The sequence below is a fragment of the Ochotona curzoniae genome, unplaced genomic scaffold, assembly GCF_017591425.1.
Source record: "Ochotona curzoniae isolate NIBS_2020 unplaced genomic scaffold, NIBS_Ocur_1.0 contig_2599, whole genome shotgun sequence".
NCBI classification, from domain to species: Eukaryota; Metazoa; Chordata; class Mammalia; order Lagomorpha; family Ochotonidae; genus Ochotona; species Ochotona curzoniae.
In genome coordinates this window covers 6,066,078-6,092,640 of record NW_024465520.1, presented here as the reverse complement: position 1 = coordinate 6,092,640, position 26,563 = coordinate 6,066,078, and the positions used below count along the sequence as shown (strand labels likewise).

The following is a 26,563-nucleotide window of genomic DNA, read 5'->3' as shown; positions in this document are numbered from 1 at the left end:
TTGAATATAAGAGATTTCAAAATCCATTCATAGCTTTTCAAAAGATTTACTCATTTTTACTTGAAAGTCAGAGTTAAAAAGAGAGGGAGAGGTCCTGGTGCAATAGCATGGCAGTTAAAGGTCCTTGCCTTGAACGTGCTGGGATCCCATACGGGTGCCGGCTCTAATCCCAGCAGCCCTGCTTCTTATCCAGCTCCCTGCTTGTGGCCTGGGAAAGCAGTAGAGGACGGCCCAAAGCCTTGGGATCCTGCATCCGCGTGGGAGATCTGGAAGAGGTTTCAGGCTCCTGGCTTCGGATTGACTCAGCTCCAGCCATTTGCGGCTGCTTGGGGAGTGAAACATCAGAAGGAAGATCTTCCTCCCTGTGTCTCCCCCTCTGTATATTCACCTTTACAATAAAAATAAATAAATCTTTAAAAAGAGAGAGAGAGGGAGAGAGAATCTTTAAATCCACTGGTTCACTCCCCGAATGACCGGATGGCCAGAGATGTGTTGGTCTAAAGCCAGAGGCCAGGAGCTTCTTCCAGGTCTCTCACTCGGATGTAGGGGTCCAAGAACTTGTGCCATCCTTCACTGCTTTCCCAGGGCATATGCAGAGAGTTGAATAAAAAAAGCAGAGCAGCTGGGACTTGAACTGGTACCCATATCGGATGCTGTCACCACAGTCAGAAGCTTAGCAACCACACCACTGCATGGCCCCAATGCATTTTGTTTGTTTTTGTTTGTTTGTTTTAAAGATTTATTTATTTTTATTGCAAAGTCAGATATACAGAGAGGAGGAGAGACAGAGAGGAAGATCTTCCGTCTGATGATTCACTCCTCAAGCGGCCGCAACGGCTGGAGCTGAGCCAATCTGAAGCCAGGAGCCAGGAACTCCTCCAGGTCTCCCACATGGGTGCAGGGTCCCAAAGCTTTGAGCCATCTTTGACTGCTTTCCCAGGCCACAAACAGGGAGCTGGATGGGAAGCAGGGCTGCCGGGATTAGAACCAGCGGCCATATGGGATCCCAGCGCATTCAAGGTGAGGACTTGAACCTCTACACTATCGTGCCGCCCCCCTCCCATGCGTTTTTTAATAGTATTTATTTACCATGAAATGCTTAAAAGTGGTCATTTGTTTAATTAAGTCACAAAGCTAAAAGCAGAGATAGTGTTTCTACTCAGAAGTCCACAAAGGTTGAGGCTGAGTCTGGCTGGAGCTTGGAGCCAGGAATTCAGTCTAAGCCTGCTGCTTGGGTAGCAAAGAACCAAGAACGTGTCCCACCACCGTCTTCCTCCCAAGGCACACGTGGGCAGGAAGCTGGAGGGGGTGGGAAGCCAGGACTCAAATCCAGGCCCTGAGTGTGAGAGGAAAGATGAGCCAGATGCCAACTTAACTGCAAGGTCAAGTGCTCTCCTCTTTACGAGATTCTGAATCCGCATCGAATGACCTGGATCACAGAAGGTCCAGAGCGGCAGGTGCACATTCTGCACGTAAGGCCAACAGTATGTGCTCATTCTAGGCTCCTCATCAGTCCTAATCAATTCTGTAAAATGTGTCACTGCCCATTTTGGCTTATCTACAAATTTGACATTTTTCTCTCATGAAAAGTGCCCCCAAGTGACATCCCATAGAAAGTGGCACATGTCGCAAGCACATGATCTTCATATCTTGTCCAATCCATTTGTATATAAACGTGTGTCCTTTATAAAATTTGAATTTCCCCATCAGTAATTCATTTGTAAACAACTGTCCTGGGTAATAAGAGTGTTTCTGTCATAGCTACTTTTATTTTTTGTCGGGGAAATAGAAGAGGGACATGCTGGGTGCATTAATCAATGCCTCCTTGCGTGTGCTTCCAGCTGGTCTGCAGGCCTTTTTCCAGGTCCAGGACTGTAAAAAGTCTCCAGCAGAGGATGACATACTGGAGAAACAAGTTAGACATTACTACATCGCTGCCGAGGAAATCATCTGGAATTACGCTCCCTCCGGTGTAGACATGTTCACCAATGAGTCGTTGACAGCACCTGGCAGGTAAATCACAGAGAATACCATTATTTCAGTCATGCGCCCCACCCCACCCAAAATGCTGTTTCAATATTTACTGGAGTGCTTGATGCAACAGATTGAGTTGAGAACAATAACATTGGGTCTATGAAAAAAGGGGGTCAAATATTATCAAATGTTCAACTAATTCATAAGAACACAACATACTAGGAAGGACTGATTCATTAGCTTTCCTTTTTTTTTTCTCAAATATAATAATCAACATCACTGAGTGCATGCACAAGGTAACACAACCATCAGCACCATCCACTTCCAGGATCCTGTCATCACCCACAGTTGACCTTGTACTCTTGTAACCATAGCGTCCAGTTCTATTCTCCCACACTCGTGTAACGTCAACGCTACCCTCTGTCTCTATACATTTGCAAATTTTCAACAGTTCATCCAAGTGGGATATTTGTCCTTCTGTGTGTAGTTTATTACAGTTAGCGTGTCTTCAAGGTTTGTCCATCTAGTAGTGTATATGAGAATTTTTACTTTAACATGGAATAACAATCAGTTGTATACACTGCATTCTGCTTATCCACCTGTTAGTGAACATTTGGGTTGTTTCACTTTTTTCTTACTGTGTCATGCTGCCACGAATATTGGTGTATTAATATCTGTAGCTGCACCATTTTTATCTGCACACCAGGTGTGCTCAGAATTCCAACTTCTCCATCTCCTCTTGATAGTTAGCATCTTTTTTGTTTCCCACGTAAAATAGCCCTATCAATGGATAGGAAGCGATATGATAGTTTTGATTTGCATTGCCTTAATGACTCATCTGAGCATCTTTTCATATGCCTATTGATCATCTATTTTTTTCATAGAATTTTCTATTTTTACCCTTTGCTAATTTTTAAATTGGGTTTTCAATATTATATTGTTAGGAGTTGTATGAGCTCTTTGTATAGTCTGGGTTATTCAGATTTATTTATTTTTATTTGAAAAGCAGATTTTACAGAGAGAGGAGAGACAGAGAGGTCTACTCCTTGTTCATTCCCCAAATGGCCTCGCTGGCCAGAGCTGAACTGATCCGAAGCCGGGAGCCAGGAGTCTTTGTGCAGGGATCTCACATGGACAGGAGTCAGCCGCGGCTCCCTCCCAGGCCATCAGCAGGAAGCTGGGTCGGAAGTGAAGCAGCCAGGCTACTTGGGCCCGTGGGGGATACTGGCACAAGCAAGCAATGAGCCTTCTAATTCATCGCACTAGCCCGATATTTTCTAGATTTTAACTTCTTTTTTTTTTTTTTCAACAGTTTAATTCCTAATCAAATATTTGCAAATGTTTTCTTCTGTAGGTTATCTTTTTGTTTTCTTGGAAATTTTGATGCACAAAGCTACTCTTTCTTTATTTCCATTTGCATGAACTCTATTGTAAAAACAACAGATCTTATGCAGAGTGTTAGACGATACATAAAATTACATGAAAAGTAAAAACTCTCAGGAATTCCATAATCTAAAAATCAGCCCTAATATGATTTTCACAAGTATCCTTCCAGAAAATTCACTTTGCATGTATGGATGATATTTATACTTTTTTGATGGGAGATTTTATTATTTATTTATTTATTTATTTTAAAATTATTTTATCTGATAATCTTTACATAGTTGATTAGGGCACAAAGGGTCAAGGGCTACAGAAAAGTGGGTAAGACCATTGTTTCCACATTATTATTTGTTTGTTTGGTTTTGTTTTTTTTTTTTTCTGTATCTGGGGTAAGGGGGGAGATAAAGGGAGAAGTCCCACCCAGCCCAGGTCCCCAGTGTGGGGCATGCTCCAAGGGTCCTGCTCAAGTGGTTTTGATAGTTCAACAGTTCTGAATTGCTGCCAAACAAAGCTCCTCTGTTGTTTTTGTTGTTGTTGTTGTTAAATTTTTATTTTGAATTTTTGAATTTTATGGTGCGCACAAAGCTGCTCGTTGCACAAGCCTGCATGAGGGCTGGGAAGGTGTCACTGGCCCAAGTTAGCAGGCTGCATCACCAGCTTGGTGCTGCAAAGGGAGAACTGTCTCATGAGCTTCCCTTGGCAGCAAGGTGGAACACCTGTGAAACTTCTGTGGCCTGGGCAGGATTTTGCAGAGAGAAGTACTGGGCCGTTTCCAAGGTGTGCTTCCAAGCATCTGCTTATGGTCTGTTATCCTTAAGCCCTGCTCACACACATGGGCTAACTTCCTTGCTAACACCTCTGCACCTTAACCTTCCTAAGTATGAGTAGCCTAGAGCTGCCTATTTCTGTGTAAGAAACTGGTATGGACAACCATGAAGTGTGGGCACTATATACCATGCAGCAGATGCAGTGCTAAGCGCTGCTGACACTTTTGCTTGAATTAGTACTCCGCGGGAATACCTGCCTCGTGTCTACATCAATCCCAGCATCAATCCTGTCGTGTTTTGGCAGCGCCTCAGAGGTGTTTTTCGAACAAGGACCTGCAAGAATCGGAGGCTCTTATAAAAAGCTGGTTTATCGCGAGTACACAGATGCCTCTTTCGCTAACCGCAAGGAGAGAGGCCCCGAGGACGAACACCTCGGCCTTCTGGGTGAGTCTGCAGAGCAGGTACAGGAATGCATGCGTGTCACACTCTCCCCACAACTTCAGAAAGAACGCAAGCGTCCGTCGCTGCAGGGTAGATTAAACATCAAGCAATGTGGCTGACGGTGACTTTCCCAATGGTAAATCTTCAACATCAAAAGCCATGGGGACTTCAAACGATTATGTTTGTTTGTTGTTGTTCAAAGAGGTCAGGGGACACTGTGTGCACAGGTGACTTGATTTAAATAGGTAATTAGGTTGTTGACATCTGCTCTCGACAAAAGTCACAATGCCTTAGAAATAAGAGGCTCATTTCAGATGAGGCAGGCTGGATCTGTGCCAAGGGCCCTGGTGGGCTGCCTGGGACAGAGCTCCAAGACGGGGGTCTGTACAGATGCCCCGGGTGCACAGCTCGGTCACGGGCAAGGTCTGGATTCAGGCTGCCTTCACTCCGCATCTCCCAGCCCTGGGACTTTCCAGTTACTCCCTCACCTGTCCACACAAAAGAAGAATGGTTCTTATGTCACTAAACCGTGATAAGGATTAGATTTGTTCATTCATCCAAACGTTCCGAAGAACAGACAGGAAGTCCTCTGCAAGTACAGGTTTGTGTATTCATGAGTCGTATACGCCTCCCGACTCTGTGTTTTTATTCAAATCATTGGTTTTTGTAAAAAGATTACGTTGATTTTGGGGATGCAAAATCCAAAAGCATTACCAATTGAGCTTACCTGCTGTGGACAGTGAGCGTTTGCATGACCCTCTGACTGAGGACTAAGCACACATGCCTGGCCAACTCAAGCCTAGAGCGGAGACAGCGGAGAACGCTTATAGTTTTTCATAGATGTCTACAACTTATTAGAGACAAAAAAACTTAAAAATGATAATCGGCCTCATTGTCTTCAAATTGGGCCAGAAAGTCCTTCTTACCTTCTAACCTTGCCATGTCAGATTAGTAACAGTCTTACCAGTACTATTATTTTAAATATTTATTTATTTGAAAGGCAGAATTACAGAGAGGGAGGAGACAAAGAAAGAGCTTCTGTCCCCTGGTTCATTCCCAAAATGGCCATAACGGTCACAGCTGGGCGAGGCGGAAGCCAGGAGCTTATTTTTGATCTGCCATGCTACTGCAAGGGCCCAAGCACTTGAATCATCTTCTACTGCTTTCCCAGGTACATTAAAAAAGGAGCTGAGGGCCCAGCACGGTAGCCTAGTGGCTAAAGTCCTTGCCTTGAATGCTCTGGGATCCCATGTGGGCACCTGATCTAATCCTGACACCCTTGCTTCCCGTCCAGCTCCCCGTTAGTAACCTGGGAAAGCAGTTGAGGACAAGCCAAAGCTTTGGGACCCTGCACTCGCATGGGAGACTCGGAAGAGGCTCCAGGCTCCTGGCTTTGGATTGGTGCAGCACCAGCCATTGCGGCTCACTTGGGGAGTGAATCATCGGATGGAAGATCTTCCTCTCTTTCTCTCCTCCTCTGTGTATATCTGACTTTGCAATAAAAAATAAATTAATCTTTAAAAAAAGGAGCTGAATTGGAAGTGGAGCAGCTGAGGCACGAACCAACACGCATGTGGAATGCCAGGATCACTGCCAGCGGCTTTACCTCAAACACTGACCCCCAAAACAGATTTATTAAAAATCAACATTTGCAGCAGCCACAAATGATGTTCCCGGTGGTGCTTGCTAAAGGACATTGACTAAAAGAAATAACCGTCTTGTACACTGTGTGCTGTATAAACAAGGAAAAGAATTCTTTTTGTCCGTAGGTCCTGTTATTTGGGCAGAGGTTGGAGACATCATCAAGGTCACCTTCAAAAACAAAGGACCATTTCCCCTGAGTATTCAGCCAACCGGGCTGAGGTTCAGTAAGGACAACGAGGGCACATACTATGCTTCCCATTCCAATCCAAGTGGCGGTGAGTACGGGCCTCTGTCATCCGGCACCGTGTTGAATAACCCTGGTACTGCTTGCTTGCTTGCTTGCTTGCTTGCAGAGTCCTGCAAAAACAGAAGGTAGCAACTTCTGAACAAGCTGCCCAGGTACTGTTTTCAGGCATCATGCCCCAAAATAAATGCCCCTTCTTTGCCATTCCCGACAGCTTTGTGAAAATCTGTCCTGCCCTAATTAGATGATCATTTAGGATGCTAAGAGTGATTTAGTGGCGTTATAACAGGTATCCATTTCTGGGATACTATTTGGCTGGTTTTCAACTTTAAAAATGTTCTGGTAATGGTAAGAAGGCTGCCCAACACAGCAGCACACGTGGAATCTATCCACACTCACAAGGACTGAGGAAGGGGGCTACCATCCTACACTCAACCCTGTCGGCATCGCGGCTTGGAGAGCCACGTTACAAAGTACACTTGACCTGTCCAATGTGACTTTCTTACAGGTGGGCCTCCTTCAGCCTCTCATGTGGCACCCACAGAAAGCTTCACCTATGAATGGAGTGTCCCCAGAGAAGTAGGGCCCACTCATGCAGATCCGGTGTGCCTGTCCAAGATGTATTACTCTGCCGTGCACCCCACCAAAGATATATTCACTGGGCTCATTGGACCCATGAAGATATGCAAGAAAGGAAGTTTGCATGAGAATGGCAAACAGGTGAGGCCGATCCTGGAGCCTGAACATACATTCATTGCCGGTGTCTGTGAATTATAATTATCACAGAGAAGTTTCTGGGTTTTGAGACTGTGAAGATTCTACATCCAATGCTTATTATAAATGTTTTTTTCAAGTAAGATCTTTACCGGGCCAAGATTTTCTGCCAGATATGACTGTTTCAAGATGGACTGGAAACAAAATTTCTCCATGAGATTCAAGGCCTTGATTGATTAAAATTGAATTTTGAATTTTAACACACACACATTTTAAAAATAATTTATTCAGTGAACACTGATTCAGTGAACACTGAAGGAGATATTACTTAAAATACTCTCCAGCAATATAAAATGAATCTTTGATCTAGCAACACACAACCCAATCATTGCTGTTAGTTCTATTTAAGCAAAAACCTTTAAAAGGGAAAAGATTTCTTTTTAAATGTCTTATTTATAGTCCTATGTAGAATGACCACAACTAATAATTACACTCCTTAATATCATCAAATATTTAAAGATCACATTTCCCCAGTTGCCTTATAATTGTTTTACAACTTTTATTTCAAGCAGTATTCAAATGATCACACCCCTTGTGATCCACTAATGTTGCTTGACATTATTTGCTGATATTAACATCATCAATATAAGTAATTGTACTAGCATCATTAATATAAGTAATTGTACTAGCATCATTACATAGAGAAGATTTTGAATAAAAATATTGTGAATAAATTTAAATAGTAAGAGATAATCTGCTTCTTACAGACATAAAAGAAGTGGCCTGTGAATTATGTTTGACTCTGCCGAGGTGTTAGGCCTGGCAGTTAAGATGCTGCTCAGTTCAACCAGTGTTGAAGTTTAGTATCAAAAAGGGAAATGTCAAGCTGATTTATTCCTTTCATGGAACCATTTAAAACATGAATTAAATTCTATCTTTAATACTAGGCTATCTTTAAGTAAAAGTCTCTATTACTAGTTTTATTTTCTCTTCAGTGAAAAAAAAATTTTTTTTTTTAGAAAACTATCTATTTGAGAGGAATTTAGAAAGAGAATGTGTGCACCCAACTTAGTGTTCAGTGACCGTGCAATTGCTCTTTTTGCATAACACGTTCAGAATGGTGGTAACGTTCATTACTGCGTTTCTAGGAAAGTCCTTTTATCACTGATACTGGGCTGCTCTGCACATGTGGCAGGCTCATTTAAAATCCTAAGATAGACAGTATTGGGTCTTCTGGGGTTTGGTCCCGATGCTCCTTGTTCCTGATTAGTTGGAGCTGGAGATGAGCGTATGTTCAGGTCAGGCAGTGGATACCTGTCAGGTCAGGAGAGGTTTGCTCTTGAGGGTCCTGTTTCAAAGGGAATTCAATCCAAGTCTCACTCATGCTTGAAAAGTACCCATCAAGTGCCTCCCAGGATCTGCAGCAGCAGGAAGCTGGAGTTAAGAGCAAAGTCAGGCATAAATCCAGACATTTTGCTATGGGACATGAGCAGCTTCCCACACATCTGCCCTGCAGTGAAACTTCTGAATCTGAGTGCTCTAATTTTTGTCCTTTATCGTGATGAATACTTTCTTTTCAAGATTATGTCTCCCTTCTATAATTTCTGTGTTCCTAAAATTATCCCCATGTGTGTATTTCTCATCCTGAAACCTTTCCTCTGACTGAACAACTGTCTTTGAACTGCCTTCACCACTGATCCAGCTCTCTGCCTGTTGGAGGTTTTAAACTTGACCAAGTTTTCCATCTGAAAAAATGCTCTCCAGGAAGATGAAGCAACAGTATGGAGCGTGCCCCTTGGAGAGCGTGTCTTGCTCTCAGGGCTCTGTGCTTTGACTCCCTGTTCTGAATGACGGATTCATAGCACAGACCAGCCAGACTCTCTGCTTCCTTGCTTTTCACCAGGAGTTGAGAAGCAGAGTACGAGTGTCGGTCCAGCTGGATGGAGATTGTGGGAATCCCTCTATCAACTTCCTGGCAGGATATTTCTTCACTTAGGCTCTCAAATTTCTTTCACTTGCTCTGAAAATCTTTGAGTTTTCCCGAAACTGGTCATCATCCTCCGTCATTCCCAACAGACACTCAAATTTCCTCCCTATTTTAACTACTTATGGTTTTGATTGGTATGGGGAATCTGCAATAGAAGACAGGAAGAAAAGAATCAGATCTTTCAGGTTCCGCAAGAGGCTTCAGACGAACATATATAACCTTAAAGCTATTCAACTGATACTGTGGAAGCTTCAGTGGGTCAACAGGAATATTTCAACGTGGCTGAGCCCATGTTGAAAGAGGAAAATGGAGTTTTCTTTGCATCCCTTTCCTTCCCCTGTGTGTATATAAACAGTATTTTGTCCATCAACATCTTCTACTTTATTTATTCTGTCTCCACTTCATTGTTCTTGATTTGCAGAAAGATGTGGACAAGGAGTTCTATTTGTTTCCCACAGTGTTTGATGAGAATGAGAGTTTACTCCTGGATGATAACATTAGAATGTTTACAAGTGCACCTGACCAGGTGGATAAGGATGATCCTGACTTCCAGGAATCTAATAAGATGCACTGTAAGTACTACACCACTCGCATATCTATCTATTTCAGTATTACACAATAGTGTTTTCAATTAAACCAAAATGCAAATGGTTTTGCTCACTGGTTAATTTCCAATAAATGATTTAAGAACAATAATGCTCTGAGGGAAATATCACAAGTTATTTAATGTGTTGATCACTTATGCTTACCTGGGAGTAGACATACAAAGTATGTTAGATCAGTGCTTCTTAAAGTGTGGCCTAGCATCCTATGGAAACTTCTGAGAAATGCAACTTCTTGGGTCCCAACCCTGAATTAGAAATGAGGTGTTTTAGAACCTATGCTTAACAGACTCACTGGCTGATTCTGATACAGGCTGAAGCTGGAGAGCTACTGGATTCCATGCTCTTCTAATCCATAGCTCAATGACAGGCGCATCTGATGGCTTAATGTGTACAGATATGACCTCTGTATTCAAGTGATGCTCAGCTTTAAATGCACATTAGGATCACATGGAAGCTCAAAAAACTACCAATGCCCAGGACAGTCCCCAGAGATTTTTGTGTCACTGGATCTAGCATCAGATTTCTTAGTTTCCAATTTAGTAATAAAAAGTTGTTAAGAGTTTAGACAGTGAGCTGATTGTTCAGAAGACCCACACAATTAGTGGACAAGATAAAAATTATCGTAGCTAATATAAAGAAAGCTGCATAATTCTATTACAAATAGATATTTTTTCAGGTAGACTGATACTAACCACACTATTCCTAATCTGTAACATATTGTTTTTGATGCTGCATTTTTGCATTTGGTAATCGCCAAAAGTATTACCCAGTGGGGGCAGGTGTGAAGTAACTGTTAAAGCTGACTGATATGCCCATATCCGACACTGAATTACCTGGATCCAAAATCTGCCTCCACTCCTGACTCTGGCTTTCTGCTAATGGGCACCCTGACAAGCAACAGATGACTCAAATAGCTGGGCTAGCTGGGTCCTTGTCGATCAGGTGGGAGACCCAGATTGAGCTCTTGGTTCCTGGCTTTGCCCTCACCCAGCCCCGGCTATTGCAGACATTTGAAGAGTGAACCAAAAGATATGAGATCTATCTTATCTAATCCACCCTTCCTTCCTTCCTTCCTTCCTTCCTTCCTTCCTTCCTTCCTTCCCACTTTTGCTTCCTTCCTTGCCTGTTTATTTGCTTGCTTTATTTTCCTGTTTTCCTTTCTTCTATCCTTCTGCTCTCTTTGTTTTCTTTTTCCTCTTTTAAAAAGATGTATTTATTTAAAAAAAAATTACAGAGAAACCTTCCATCTACTGGTTCACTCTCCACCTGCTGCAATGGCCAGGGATGAACCAAGCCAAAGCCAGGAGCCTGGGACTACACGGGGTCTCCAGCATGGGCTACAGGGGCCCAAGCACGTGAACCATCTTACACTGTTTCCCCTAGGCGGGTCAGCAGTGAGCTGGAGCAAAAGCAAAGCAGCTGGAACTTGAACTGGTGATCACATGGAATGCCAGTGTTGCAGTCAGTGGCTTAAGCCACTGTGCTACATGGGTCCCAAGGAAGTCAAGACACTCCCTTTCCTGAATAAATAAAAATCTGATTAAAAAAATATCATTCATTGAAAATATCAGCGACAAAAAAAATTCTGAATACACAATTGTACTCAAAAGTTCATGGAAAATGGAATTAAAAATGTTTATTTAGCTACAAAAAAAAATGGAATCCATGATATACAAGGAGTATTCAAATAGTTCGTGGACAATGGCTATTATGCAAAAGCTATGCATGAATACCAATTGTGTTTTTGTACCACGATACATATTTTAATTGTATTTTCCAGGAACTTTTTACAGTACTCTCACACACTTTCGCATTATTCAAGTTAAACTGGAGACATTTTTATTTAGAACAGGAACACACTGCAGGCCTATAATGCTCCAAAGAAACCCCTATTATGGAAAACTGGCTACTCAGGAATCTGACCAAAGAACTGACACTAGAGTCTCTCGACACTAGAGTCGCACCCTTACAGCAGCAAATACCAGGCTGAGGCCCAGGATGCTGGAGACGATGAGTCAGCTCTGCTTGTTTTCAGCCTGGTGTTGGAGATGGACAGGGTTTGTAGCAAAACTCTCAGCAGGCAGGCAGGCACACATGCACGCACACACACACACACACACACTCAACAGAGCTGACTCTGGACAGTCCAGAAAACTGCCCTGGAGTAGGATCTCAAGCCCTTTCCAATGCTATTTCCCCTTCTTCCAGCCATCAACGGATTTATGTATGGGAACCAGCCCGGTCTCAGTATGTGCCAGGGAGACTCAGTCTTGTGGTACTTGTTCAGTGCTGGAAACGAGGCCGACGTACACGGGATATACTTTTCAGGAAACACCTACGTGTCAAGAGGAGAAAGGAGAGACACCGCAAACCTCTTCCCCCAGACAAGTGTCAGGCTGTTCATGAGGCCTGATTCCGAAGGTACAGTTTTAACACCAAGTCTCCAGGAACCAATAGGGATACCCTTTTAATTATGGTTCTTTTAAAAGCAACCGGAAAATCAGACTACAGGGGAAATGACTCCCATTTAAACTACATCTAAAACTTTGAATCATATCTCCATAGCCTGGCCGTGTTGCTGGTTTGTTAGTGGCTTACAATTGAATCATTCTATACTGGAACTATTGCTATGCAAATTCAGAAACACCTACAGGTCTAGCTCCGAATGAATAAAAATAAATTACAAAAAAATTAATCAGAATGTAAAAATAATCTGATTTATTTCAGTTTTTATCTGGTTCATGTGCCATTAAGGCTTTAGATTCAATGTCATCATTTCCTTCATTTGACAATGTAGATACAACAATGAATAAGAGATGGTTCAATGGACAAAAAGTGTCTCATGGAACTGAAATGCTAATGTAATGAGAAAGACACAAAAAAGAACATTCATGTAAATGTCAATTGCTTATTAGTACATGAAGAAAAACAGGAAAGGGGAAAGGAACGGGGACCATAAGGGGAAGGGTCAAGATTCTCTCAGTAGAACAACGGGGTGGCCCCATGGGTTGAGCTGCTCCTTGGGGGACCCATTGGGCTATGCTGCTCCCAACCGAGGTGTCCTGGTAAGCAGCAGACAGTGGCTCAAGGGCCTGGGCCCCTGCCACTCGCAGAGAGACCTAGCTCCTGGTTCAGACTTGACGGAAGCCTGGCTGTTGTGGCAGCCGTGCAGGGAATAGGCAGGTGGAACAGCTCTTTCCTTCCCTTCCTGCTTGTCTCTGTGGCTCTGCCTGACCTTGGTGTTGACTGTGAGAGGCTGGGAGAGGGTGTGTAGGTGCCGGCCGAGGAGCACAGAGGGTACAGAGTGATCCGGTTTCTTTTTATCACCCCAGGAACTTTCGATGTTGAGTGCCTCACCACCGATCATTACACAGGCGGCATGAAGCAAAAATACACTGTGGATCAATGCAGGCGGCTGTCCGAGGGCCCGGTCGTCTACCGGGGACAAAGGAGCTACCACATTGCAGCAGTGGAAGTGGAATGGGATTATTCCCCAAGCAGGAAATGGGAAAAGGAGCTGCATCATTTACAAGAGCAAAAGTAATTCCCCAGACTCTATTTCCCAGGTTTTTTTTTTTCACTTGTAAGTTTCTCTTTCAGAGAAGAAAAGAATTATGCTAAATCTTAAAAACAAACAAACAAAAAAACAAGTGGAGCATTAGACAATGAGAAAACAACAAAACACTTCGTAAGACCGGAAGCTCATTCCTCTCTTCTCAATATTCCATAGATCTCACTGATGCTTTGGAAGCAGCCATGTGTATTTCCTTTATGACTGTCTCATGCTCATGTGCTCATTTCTTGCCATTTGTTTTCAAACTTAACCAAAAGTAATGCCTACATTCAGGCCTGAGATATTATTTCCCTTGCTAACTACTTGCTGCTTTTTCTAACATTTTCTCCAGAAATTTTATTATTAGTTTAACAATGAGCCATTTCACATTCTTAATGTCAGTTACGCACAAAAGAGTATTTTCAATATTTGACAGCGGTGTAGCAAGTATGGTCTGTGCCCTCCAAGAACTTACAAAAAAATGTTCAAAATCACCAGGAGCATGTGTGCCATGGAAGAGGAACACGTCGATTAAGTTGAAACAAACTGAAGCAGTACCACCTGCTGTACCACCTGCTGCTTGTGGTCAGCCCCTTCCTGCTTTTCCAGGCATTTTCTTTGTCCCCTCACATCTGTCAATCCATGATTGGAGGGATGCGGATGTGCAGGTGTTGAAATCTGGGGCACACAGCACAATGGTGACCTGCAGCGAGGCAGTGGTTAGCAGGGTAGTTGGAGTGTGCCTGGGAAGTTGGCGTGTAGTGTAAAGGATAAAAGGTTATTTCCGTAATTGGGATAAAATGGTTGAAAGGCTGCCGGCCGTGTCAGGAGTCAGTGACAACTTTAGAAAAAGGAAATGATTGAAATAATGCATCATTTCCATTCCCACAGACCAGAAATAATGCAGGAAGACAAGATGACAACATCAGCAAGCTCCAGTCTCACAAAAATTTTGTGGCTATTAAGAAACCTGAGAGGTGGTGATTGGTTATCTTCCAGGGGTGAAGAAGATAGGCAATGGCCAGATGAAGGTCATCTGAGCTGGCATCAGTCAGGGCCAGGACTCGGGTGATGCCACTCGGGTGGTCAGGTGTCTGTTTTTAAAAACTCGTACTTTTCTCTTACCAGGATAGGAAATAACCATAATTGCTTCCATAAAATCTTATCAATATTCAAAGTTGAAAGGGGAAACATCCACTTTTAAGACCAAGACTAACCTTAACTTTTTTTTTTTTTTGTCTTAAAGTGTTTCCAATGTATTTTTAGATAAAGAAGAGTTTTACATAGGCTCCAAGTACAGGAAAGTCGTGTATCGTGAGTACACAGACAGCACATTCACAGTGCCAGTGGCGAGAAAAGCCGAAGAGGAACACCTCGGCATTCTAGGTGGGTTGCCAGCTGCTACATTTGGATGTGGGTCAGGCCCGCCCTGCCGTGCGCCATCACATCCACCCACATCCATGAGTTTCATTTTCTCACTTCCAATTTCAAACTAATTTAAATGAAAGGTGATATTCAATTTTTAAAATGACAAGCCTTTATTTACTAATGAACATAGATGAGAAAATGTTATTTCCTCCAGAAATCGCACAGTATAGAGTATTTGGATGATGTTGCATATATTTTGTGTTTAGCAAATTGATGCCTCTATAAGTTTGTCAGGTTCCTAGAAACTACTTTTAAATAAAATTAGTATCCAGATGTGTCTCATTAGCTCACCCCATCAAAACACAATAGCTGTTTACTTTTACAATAAGATGAAGATGGTTGCTTACAAGAAATATAGACAAGGAAATCAGAAAAGAAAAGGTGCTATTATGCACATGGCAGGGGAATCACTTTAAGACAATGTCCAAGAACTGGACTAACTTGGGTTATGGGAAATCTCTTGAAAATCATCAAGTGCAATGGACATTGTGCCCTGCGCCATACCCACCCCTTTTCACACAGTCTTCAGACTCTCAGAGTTCCCAAGGACTTGCTTATCCTCAGCTCTCGGAGCGTCCAGGGGAAACGACACTGTTGTTGCATCACACAAATGCTATTGGGGGCGAAACAGAAAAAGACACAGGGGATGAAAATGAGAAAGGGTAGCCCCACCCTTTCTCATACAACACTGTGCCGCCTTCATGCTGAGGAATGTCTGGAGGGCCCAGTGGCAAGCAGCGGGCAGGCACTGCAACAGCCCAAGACTTCCCTCAGAATTTCTGAGAGTGGCTGTACACCAGGGTCTCTAGCTTTAGCCATTTCTATCATTGTTATTCCAATTTTTCCCAAACCAGGTCTAATCCAAAAGTATTACAGCATAAGGTTACAAGGAAGAAGATTCCTGACTGATGCTGAGAAAGCCACTTGTTACCCCGTTAGAACTTCCAATACGACAGGTTAAGTAACCCACTCTTCCTTTTCATTTTTACCAGGTCCACAGCTTCATGCAGATGTTGGAGACGAAGTTAAAATTATCTTCAAAAACATGGCCACGAGGCCCTATTCAATACATGCCCATGGGGTGAAAACTCAGAGTCCCACGGTGACTCCAACATTGCCAGGTACTCATGGGAGGGGATGCCACTGAAAACTTTGGAGTTCTGTTTCGTTTGCCATAGAGATAGCCTTCCAAAGCGTGTTGACTTGAAAAAGTTGCTGTTGGTAAGAGGTGATACAGAAAGGTCAAGGTGTGTGTGTGTGTGTGTGTATGTGCCAAGTGTATGTACAATGCTCGTACCAAAATATTCCACAGGCATGGTAAATGGAAAAACCCTAAAGGCAGCAGACATCAACACATACTCAAGTGTGAGTCACAGAGCTGCCCCTCCCCTCCAGCTAGAACAACCATCACATGGTATCTGCTGCATGGCATGTGGCTCAGTGTTTCCACCGTGCCTCCCACAGATGGGATCCGAAGGGCAAGACGCTGCTATCTGGAGTTCTAATTCTCCTTTCACTGTCTAGTCTTGTATATGGCACAACCTAGGAGTTCAGCAAATGTTCCTTTAAGTAACATTCAGGAAAATATGAAATTCATTATAAATATAAATGTGTGCTTTCCTTTCATGAAAGTTGTATTTTTCTTCCATCAGATCTAACTTTGGCTCCTATGAAAAGACCATTTTGCAGTCATTTAGCAGTTCCTAAATGAAATGAGAAAAAATAGACTTACAAAACCAGGGGACTAGAAAACAAAATAAAAACCTCTTCCTTCATGGCCCTCACCTTCTCCCTAAAGAGATAAATGTACAAATAGCAACTAATAAAAATTGCTATGAGAAAGATTCAGTGTGGCAACAGATAGTATTTGCGGAGGTATTTTAGGCAGAGTGGTCAGGACCTCCGTAAGGTGCTATTGGGGTAGACATCTCAATGATGAGAAGTCATGAAACTCAGATGAGCCAGTGAAGGAATTCCAGGTCCCACGTGGGAGCATTTGTCTCACTTGATGTGCCTGAGGAGCAGCAAGAAGCCCAGAGGTGAGAACAAACAAGGGACAGATGAACCCCAAGGAGAGCAGAGCTGGATGGAAGCATCTCAGAGGCCAGGGTCTCAATGCCCATGTGAGGTGATGATTTGATATGGGCTTTTTTGGTAAAGGGCTGCTCAGGCTGACATGTGGATGAGTGATGGTAGGGGTCAACTGGTGGAGCTGGGGGAAGGACACGGGCCAGGCCAGACAACAGACAGATAGCAGGATGACAAGGAGCTAGCCACTAGAGAAAATCACTTAGTGTTATGAAGAAAAGAAAAGTATACTGGGAAAACATACTTCAGGCTATGAGAAGATGAGCTGTGCACTGTCTTCAAATGAGATTGGAATTGCCGTGGCTTCACAACAAGATAGAAACACGCTTGGCTGATTAATCCATCGTTGGCAAAACTGACTTAAAAGCTTTATAATTTACCTTAAAACTAACTTCCTAAAAATAATTTTGAGTGCCACGAGTCTTAAAAGCTGATTACCCAGCCACTTCCAGGTCCTTGGTCATTGGCTCTCATAATTCAGGTATGTCAAACATAAGCCAGATATAACCAACTACATTACCACTCTGTTAATTCAGGTGAAACTCGCACATACATATGGCAAATCCCAGATAGATCTGGAGCTGGAAAGGAGGATTTGGCTTGCATTCCCTGGGCCTACTATTCAACTGTGGATCGAGTTAAGGTAAACTTTAAATCACTTGTGTTTTGAGACAATTCCCAAAAATAGATACACAATTGGAGGAAGATGAGGTTAGAGCTTTCCTGTGGTGTAATTCTGATCTAACATTCCAAAAAAACCTTTCTCTGCTATCTAGTTTTGCTTCTTTTCAGAGATACAGTTACAACTCCCACAGGATTAACACTTACAGAAATTAAAGATCAATGCTCTTATTTCCCTTTGGGGTCCGTGACTTAAGAGTTCCATTGTTTCAGAATGAAAAAACTCATCTTGGCAGTCATCCACAATCCACCTAGTTTTTATTTGACGCGATAGTTCAAAGTCAAGTAACACTCAACAGGCACAGATTCAAAGACATACCTCAACTGATTTGCAGATGTCTGGTCCACGACTGTCCTGAGCCAGCGCTGTCTGCGGACATCGTCACCAGCATTCTCACAGGCACTTAGCACCAGTAGCTCTTAAAGGACCCTGAACTCTGTCAAGATCTAATCTGCCTTTTATTGATGTCAATCCCAGTGAAACCTCATAGATTTAACAGCCTGCAGTGCTCTTCCTCCTCTGTGCCTGTTAGCATTCTAGGTGTCCCCATTTTAGTAGTTTCTTCCATTTCTTCTATTCCTCTGTTTTCCCTCCTAGACTTGGGCCTTAGGCTTTGTCTGACTCACCTCTGGATGTTGAACAGTGCTTAACTCATGCTAATAGGTGAATGGAGTAAACAAACCAACGGTGTCCATCTGGGGTTCTTTGACATTGCTGTCCATTAGCCCAGAACATCTTTTTCCCTCTGCACACATCTCTGTTACCTCAGTATCACCAGTGTGACCTACCTGTTATTCCTACGGCTCTAACTCAGTTGCTTCCAATAAGTGTACTAAGTGTGGGCAGCACCACATTGGGCAAGTCAACTTTAGTCTGCCCCTCCACCATCGCCTGGGCCATGGGTGGCAGGGTTGCAGGTCTCTTTAGTCTGCCCCTCCACCATCGCCTGGGCCATGCGTGGCAAGGTTGCGGGTCTCTGAGCCACACCGCAGGGCTGACTGGGCTTTGTGCTTGATTTCAGGATCTCTACAGTGGATTGATTGGCCCACTGATTGTTTGTCGGAAACACTACCTAGAAGTATTCAATCCCATAAAGAAAGTGGAATTTAGCCTTCTGTTTTTAGTCTTTGATGAGAATGAATCTTGGTACTTAGATGACAACATCAAAACTTACTCTGAACACCCTGAGAAAGTAGACAAAGATGATGAGGAATTTATAGAAAGCAATAAAATGCATGGTATGATGATTATTCTGAAATCATTCCTACCCTTTTCCACCTTTTTCTTCTCTCAAGTAAAATCGCTTTGGAGATTATTCATTGCTTCATTCTAAAGGCAATCACTTCTGCCTCGCAACCAAGGTTAAGGCTTTCCACATAACATGAGTAGAAAAACAGAGTGTGACAGCATTAACATAATAGCATTCATTTTCTTCCACTAACAACGGCATAAGCTCTATCACATTTTTTGAAGTCCTTCAACTAACCTATCAAGCTGTTGGTTTAAAATGTCCTGAGAGGTTAACACAACATTGTGTGCTTTCCCAGCCATTAATGGAAGAATGTTTGGAAATCTACATGGCCTCACCATGCGTACGGGTGATGAAGTCAACTGGTACCTGATGGGGATGGGCAATGAAATAGACTTGCACACTGTACATTTTCACGGCCACAGCTTCCGATACAAGGTGAGAACTCTATGTGGTGCTTTTTCTTGTTCTTACTATATTTGGAAATATTCTACAACAAAGATAATATTTCCCCAGAGAACCATGAAAAAAAAAATTGAAGACTGGAGCGCAAGGCAATTCCAACTGACAAAGCAGTCAGTTACATCTTGTGTTCATCCTCAGATTTGCAGTTTTTATGGCATTTGCATGAAATTCTGAAACACACTCCTGAGTAAAAGCATCCGAGCTGAACTACTGGCAGAGAAACAGTGTTCATGTAGTGACTGAAAAGCAGAGCCCAGACCAGGGGGCATCAGACCAGGGGGTATTTACTGTGATCTTTGCCTGCTGTGACATGCTGTATTTCTCAGATGGCCTGAAGTGAGCAAGATCACCAGCCAGGTTTCTAGTACTCAACTGCCTCTAGATCCCAATCCTACTTGCTTCCTTTCCTAGTGTTGATCTCACCAGGAACCAGTGGCCCTTTTTTTCTTACCTTTAAATAGATGTAGAAAATGGAGAAGCTACTGCAAAGCACATTGCAGAAGGTTCATTTTATTATCTCTGCACCTTGCTTCGCCTAGATACAAGGGTAGTACTTCGAAAAGTTTGTTGAGAAATTAATTAAAAGATGTTTATTGGCTGCATGAAAAAAAAAAATCTGAAACTCATGCATCTTTCCCTAATACATGCTTTCCGTGAACTTTCTGCAACTTTCCTTTACTTTCTTAGATTTTCAATTTCTTAAATAAGATTTATTTATTTTTTTAATTCTGAAAGAGTTACAGATAGGAAGAGAAAGATAAAGGTCTTTTCTCTGGTGATTTACTCCCCAGATGGTCATGATGGCCAAAGCCAGGAGCTGTCAGCTGCATTTGGCCTTCCCACGTGCTGGCAGAAGCCCGAACACTTGGGCCATCAGTTGCTGATCTCTCCAGACCATTCACAGGGAATAGGATTGGAAGTGGAGCAGCTGGCACAAGAACCCATACCTACATGGATGTCAGCGGCACAGGCAGTGGCTTTACCCACTGTGCCATAAAACCTCCTGGACTTTGAATTTTATCCCTGCAGAAATGTGCCAACTCCTGTGTCCAGTTAGGACTGTCCTTGAACTGTCCCTGTTCTGTGGCTTCTCCTTTGGCAACCTTTTCGGCTCCCCTGTCACTCTCCCTGTCCGCAGGTTTCAGGCTGGGATAGGCTTAGCAGTGAGGTTAGGGATCACAGCTCACTTCCTTGCAGTAGCACACAAGTTCTCCCACGAAGAACCAAATCAGAGTAGAGGTGTTGTAGCTGAAGTGGTCTTGGTGGGTTTTCCTTCCTCCCTGCTTTCTAGGCCATGGTCATCATACTGTATCTCAAACAGCAATGGTGCAGGGATTCATTTTAGAACTCATTTATCAATTTCTCTAGTAATCCTGTGCTGATGAAGGAAATTTTATGTGAGTTAACTTCCATAAATAGTAATAAATATTTGTTCTTTTTTTCTAATGAAGCATAGAGGCATGTACAGTTCTGATGTCTTTGACATTTTCCCGGGAACATACCAAACTGTAGAAATGCTTCCAGAAACACCTGGAATCTGGTTACTCCACTGCCATGTGACTGACCACATCCATGCTGGAATGGAAACTACCTACACGGTCCTACCAAATACAGGTGAATACCCACGTGGTAATCCTAGAGGTCGAAGGTCATGAATATAACTATTACGCAGTACTTTGCCTAAATACTTGCCCCAGTAAGGAACATTTGTGAATTTGTTGTTCTGATTTCTCCCTTCTATAAGTACAACCAGGAAATTTTTACTGCGAAATGATGTAGGACAGTACTCATTTCCTGACAGTCAGTGCTTAAAACAGCACCAGTGGGCTCTAAGTTAACACAAGTGGATACCAATACAGAGCAGTGTAATTCTACCCAAAGCACTTAGGAGGTAGTCATGATGCCTGCTGGTCCAAAACCAAGCACAGCTTACAAAAGACACATTTAGGATTTAATGTCTTTCGTAAAACATGACTGTTTTTTTCTGAATAGTATTTCATTACTTAGGACAAGCCAGAGGTCCTTCAAATAATCAATACAGTCACAGCGAATCCATCAGGGCAGTGTTGTTCTGTGCATCCGGGGGAACGGGAGGCATCACTGACCACTGATTGTGAAAGACCCAGCAAAGCCATTTGGACTCCCTGCTCCCCAACCACTGCGACTCCCTCCACACCCACTCAAGCACACACTTGCAGGAAAACAAACAGCCTGTGTGTGACTACAAGTCAACAATATGTGTGAAGAGTGAAATGGGACTGTAGGCTTTGGTCATTCTGGGTTCTTTTAAGTTCAGAATTATTGGAATTGAAAATGACAGTCCCCATAGGGGAAAAAGGAAACAAACTCCTTTGCCTTATCCTCAAAATAGGCAAAAAAAAAAGAAAGCATATAAATTGACTACATGGACTATAATTTGGATTTTTGTCCTTTGTTTTCTCATGACCAAGTTCACTGTTGGCAAGACCATGGCAGAGATGATGCTATTTTTCTCAAACAGCCACAACGCACTAAGCTACTATTTTTTTTTTCAGTATTACTTGGGTTAAAGTGATTTCTGAAAGATTTCAAGTTCTATTTTTCCTCTTCAAAATGAAGAAAGACTTTGTAGGGAAGAAATTCCTTTTTCTTTCACGAAGTAGTAGTATTATGAGATATTCTCAAATATGAAAGAAAATCATAAAGAATGATTAAGCAAGCTAACATTTTAAAATGAGACTGCATTTAAAACATCATGTATTAATTTGACTATTATTTTCCATAATACAGTTTTGTAGGTGTAACGATTGCCCCTTTTCCCTCCCTGCGGGCCCATCCCGCCATAAGCTTACCTCTGCTGTTTCAGTGTTTCATGGCATTGCAGGTATAAGCAAGTAGCATCACACTGCCAAGCTTAGCTCTTTCATTCAGCAGTAGATATTTACTACAACGTACTTAATCCTATAATATATACTATCTTAAATAATGGTCTTAATATTTCTTTTTCTATAGAGACCAAGTCTGGCTGAAAGACAAGGTGATAAGTGGGAGAAAAAAAAAAAAGAAAAGAAAAACAATGGTTTATGACAATATATGTGAAAGTGTTGAATAGAATGCTTACTTTGGATGGCTATATCTTTTCTAAAAAAAAAATTTTTTTTAATCTGACACTGTACATTTGTGGGGGAAATGTTTTGCAGATGAAAGACAAACAGATTGTTAGGATATGTGGCTGGCACTTGCATAGGAGGTAGCAGAGCTGATTCACAGGGACCACTCAATGCTATAAGAGCTTTACAAAACTGCTTTCCAACAAGAAAGACATGAAGTCACATGCTGGCCTGGATGGTTCCTAGAGATCATCGAAGGCTCACTGGGATGCCCCTGCCCACTCCCATCCCATCCATCTCGGCCGCACCGGGCAAACATCACTCCTAATGAACCAGTGGGCCAATGGGAGCAAAGTGTAGAGGAAGAAAATTTTAAAAATCAAGTAGAAAGTTGCATGCCTGAGATGTGGAGAACGCTGGAAAAAGACGGTCAAAAGAACGGGACATGGAACTGGAGAAAAATGGATTTGAAAAACAATTCCTAACCTTAAATCCTGATGAAATGGACTGTTACCAATCAGGGAAAAACTCAAAGTGTGGCAGACAACTGTTGGGAAGAATTGTTTGGCCTTAACTGAATCTTCAGGGTACTAACAGTAAGCTGAAGTCGGACTGGAAGTTCTCTAATGAGGCTTTAAAAAGGAAGACAAGTACGAACACCATGATATGTGGGTATTTCTTTATTTTCACAATTTTACTCTTTAAAGAGCAAGAAAATATATTAACAAAAACTAGAAACAAGGCTTTGGCTAAAAACGCATGCATTCAACAAACCATGCTGAGGCAGAAAAGAGGTTTGCCTTGTCAATTTCTTCATTTGATTCAGAGAGAAACAGCATGAGTTCCAAGAGTCAACAAGAAAATAAGGATTGAAATCGTCTTAACGTGGCAAAACATTAACATCTTTCCAAAAAAAATTTTTTTTATTAACTACTCCAGTAGAGAAATCTGGGAAGACCAAGAAGATGATTTTGTATCCTTGTAAAATGTTTCCTTAAAATGTCCCTAGGATGGAAAATGATTGTCATTTCTCCAACAACAACGAGTTATTGCTGTTTCTTGGAATAAAAGCCACCTTTTAAAATGCATGGCATTTTTGAAGAATTCTTATATCTTGAAGCCTTTTGTTTGCTTGCTTAACAGAATAGGCAATTAAATGAATTCAGGTTATAAATTAGCAAACTGCTGGTTGCCACTACAATCTGAGGCTTACCTTAGCCTGGAAACATCTGTAAACATATATTTATATGACACAAAAAATTATTTGCTTCTGTTTTTACCTGGCATTCAGAATATAAAAACTCGAGTCTCATACAGGACTGTGTTCCTTTCCGCACGAGACCTTCAAGTCAGTGAGTTTTTCCGACTGCAGTAAAGAAGATAGGGCAAGAAAAACGCTGCAGCGCCATCTTCTGGGAGAACACTCAAGAAGTCCCGCAGTTCCAGTTCCACAGCAACAACGGACAACGTTTCTATCGGTGGGAAAGAAGATAGAACGGAGCTTGTCTTTCACCCAGTGTCCCTCTTAATCGCTCAACCAATTAGAAGTTAGTTTGGGTGTAAAAAAAAAAAAAAGAGATGGGCTCTTAAATCCCAAACCACTTTATGGTCTTCGGCAATACCTTAATGTATCCTTTCTAGAAACCTTTGCTTTTTATATTAGCCCCATTCCATCTGGATTTGCTATCTCATTGCTCAATTCCTACACTGTTTATCTTTCAACAGATTTGTAGCATCCCCTCTAGCTACCTGAGCACTCTGTCAAGGTTAGGAGCACACTGCAGCCACTTTTCACAATGTCTCCTAGGACAAGAAGCACCATTAGCCTTTTCCTAAATGAACTCCTCTCAGATTTTCATGTTATTGATAAGCACAAATCTATTTTCATCCACAGGTCTTTTTTTTTTTAAATAAAAAGCAATAGAAGGTGCTCAAGTGAGCAATTGCAATTTTAGGGAACACATCAAATGTTTTATAAGAACTATGTAATTTTATGATGTGTTGCTTCTTCATGGACACATGCTGTCCTCTCCAAGGAAGAGAAGGGTGATGCTTAAAAACATTTTTCTGTCCATTCACAGTCTCAGACCTATCCTCACTGCCGTGCCACTCCCTGCGTGAACGTGGCATAACTACCACTTCCTCCGTGTTCAAAGTTTACGCAGGGGAATGACCTGTGGCTAAAACATAAATGACGTATGGGCAAGAAGCCTAGCTCCAGAACCAGGCACACTTCGAAAAGGATTCTGACTTCTGCCCACTGCCTGTGAGTGAGTGTAAGAAAGCTTAGGATCCTCTTCTAGAATCATCTGCTAGCTTGTAGGTTTCTAAGAGATCTGAAGTACAACAGCACATACTAGAACCTTAGTAAGCAGTAATTAAGAACTGATGTGAAAAACATGAATTATCCAGGTTTCTCCCACCAAATCAGTTTAACTCCTAAATGTGGAGCCTTTGAGTAATATCCTTGATGCTAAAAACTGAGTTGGGCATGGGGTGTGGCGAGTGTTGAATAGTTAACGTAGCCAACACAAATTCCATCACTGCCCAGGTCGCCTCTGCTCTGATCGTTGAAAAGCTGCTCTCATTCTAACATCAAGGAAAGGGCAATACCTCAAATCCACTGAGTGCTTTAAAATGTGGTAGAGTATTTTCATGTGTAATTTCTCATGTAATTCCTTCTGGAGTCCTGTGAGATTCCTTTAATTAATTCAAGACCATTCCAAAGAGAATATGACACACCAGTGGGTGCTATCTGACTAATAGTTGGGAAAAGTGAGGTTAAAAAAGGATTAATTTGCTTTACTCTACTCACCAGCCACTCAAACCTACAAGTTGTCCAGAAATAACCTATCTAAGTACAAACCTACTTGGTTAAGATATACTCAGGTTGTCTAAAAAAAACTAACTATTGAAATAGATTTTTGTAGATGGTGGGATTTTAGGTGACCTTTAAACCTTAACTTTGGAACTTACTAAAAATATTAGAATGTTTTTAAAGGCACAGTTCATTATTGCAAAAATAACAAATATTTCCTCAAAATAAATAAGACATCCAGCAAACCCAGTTTCAATGGCTTTGCATTACTGCAGTGGTCTTGAGTAGTATAATTTCCTCCAGAGGACCTCAGGTGACATCTGGGGTTCTCATTACTGGGGTGGTGCCACTGTAATCCAGTACGCAGAGGCCGAGAATGCTGTTCAACAACCAAGAACAGACAGGGGAACCCCCACACACAGGGACAATTTTCTGCCCCCAAAAACGTCAAGGTTGGGAAGCACTGCACTAAGACATTTAAGTGCCTGAACAGACTACGTAAATCCTTAAACTCCTTCTCCAACCTCACTCTCTTGCCATTTGCGTAACATTGTACTCTAGTGTTAGTCCTGAACTTCTCGTTGGTCTCATCCGTTTCATTGAAGGCTGACTTCCTCCAGGGCACTCAGCCAAGTGGCAAACCTGGAACAGAGTTCCCATTCTCCAGACTCCAGCTCTGGGCTCTTCAACATACTTCAGCAGCCAACAGAAAGACTCCCTGGAGCTGTACCCCAAGTACTTCAGATGTCTGCTACCAATTGCTCCATACTCACAGGGTGCTTTCTGCGCGGGAACCACACAGCTGGCAAGGAGCATGCAATATGGAAGATGTCTAAAGCACATGCCACCTCTCGAGGAGTTACAGCCCTTAGTAAAGGTCAATGGCACACACCAGGTGGTGCCACTGCCCCACCCACACAGATCTACACACAGGTGACAGCGAAAAATGGGACCTTTGGAGGTAGATTATCAGTAAATTCAGGAGGCAGGGGATGTGGACCAGGAAAGGAGGGAGAGTCCTTTGCTGAGATGCAAGGATGCAGGATATCAACATAAACCATTGATGACAAGGTATCTGACACCTAATGCCAGTGGGGCAAAGCAACTAAACACCTGACACTTCCACCTTCTGAGAACCAAAAAGAAGCTAAACAGATGAGGCAAAGAGTTACCAGGCATCATCCCCACCTCTTCCCAGCCACATTTAACTTTAAGTGGAGGTCTTCAGAAAAGAAGACTCCATGGCCGATGGCTCTGCTTAACAGTTAAAAAAAAATTGGTTATCTCCACTGAAAAACACAATCTCAACACTGTCAAATGCAAGTGTGCTATGAGCAATGGAATCAAGGCCATCACACATTTTACAAGTTATATTAACACATAATTGCACAAAAACTGGTAACCACATATTTCGTAAGACGTATAAATGACT

At 42.4% G+C, this 26,563-nt stretch overlaps 2 protein-coding genes across 3 annotated transcripts in view; one reads left to right on the top strand and one right to left on the bottom strand.

The window, feature by feature from the left end:
* The window catches only part of LOC121152634 (ceruloplasmin), a 36,823-nt gene extending 14,570 nt beyond the window's left edge, over nucleotides 1-22,253 (top strand). The window contains exons 6-19 of the mRNA XM_040974768.1: nucleotides 1,842-2,013; nucleotides 4,429-4,568; nucleotides 6,335-6,484; nucleotides 6,962-7,173; nucleotides 9,576-9,726; nucleotides 11,968-12,180; nucleotides 13,092-13,299; nucleotides 14,559-14,698; nucleotides 15,733-15,861; nucleotides 17,365-17,471; nucleotides 18,532-18,748; nucleotides 19,058-19,197; nucleotides 20,676-20,838; nucleotides 22,216-22,253. Coding sequence (XP_040830702.1) covers nucleotides 1,842-2,013; nucleotides 4,429-4,568; nucleotides 6,335-6,484; nucleotides 6,962-7,173; nucleotides 9,576-9,726; nucleotides 11,968-12,180; nucleotides 13,092-13,299; nucleotides 14,559-14,698; nucleotides 15,733-15,861; nucleotides 17,365-17,471; nucleotides 18,532-18,748; nucleotides 19,058-19,197; nucleotides 20,676-20,838; nucleotides 22,216-22,232 — 2,159 coding nt within the window. The 3' untranslated portion in view covers nucleotides 22,233-22,253. The remainder of the gene's footprint in view (nucleotides 1-1,841; nucleotides 2,014-4,428; nucleotides 4,569-6,334; nucleotides 6,485-6,961; nucleotides 7,174-9,575; nucleotides 9,727-11,967; nucleotides 12,181-13,091; nucleotides 13,300-14,558; nucleotides 14,699-15,732; nucleotides 15,862-17,364; nucleotides 17,472-18,531; nucleotides 18,749-19,057; nucleotides 19,198-20,675; nucleotides 20,839-22,215) is intronic.
* A 725-nt stretch (nucleotides 22,254-22,978) lies between these two features.
* The window catches only part of HPS3 (HPS3 biogenesis of lysosomal organelles complex 2 subunit 1), a 38,748-nt gene continuing 35,163 nt past the window's right edge, over nucleotides 22,979-26,563 (bottom strand). For both annotated transcript variants that reach the window (XM_040974769.1, XM_040974771.1), the window contains one exon: nucleotides 22,979-23,785. In XM_040974769.1, coding sequence (XP_040830703.1) covers nucleotides 23,658-23,785 — 128 coding nt within the window. In that variant the 3' untranslated portion in view covers nucleotides 22,979-23,657. The remainder of the gene's footprint in view (nucleotides 23,786-26,563) is intronic.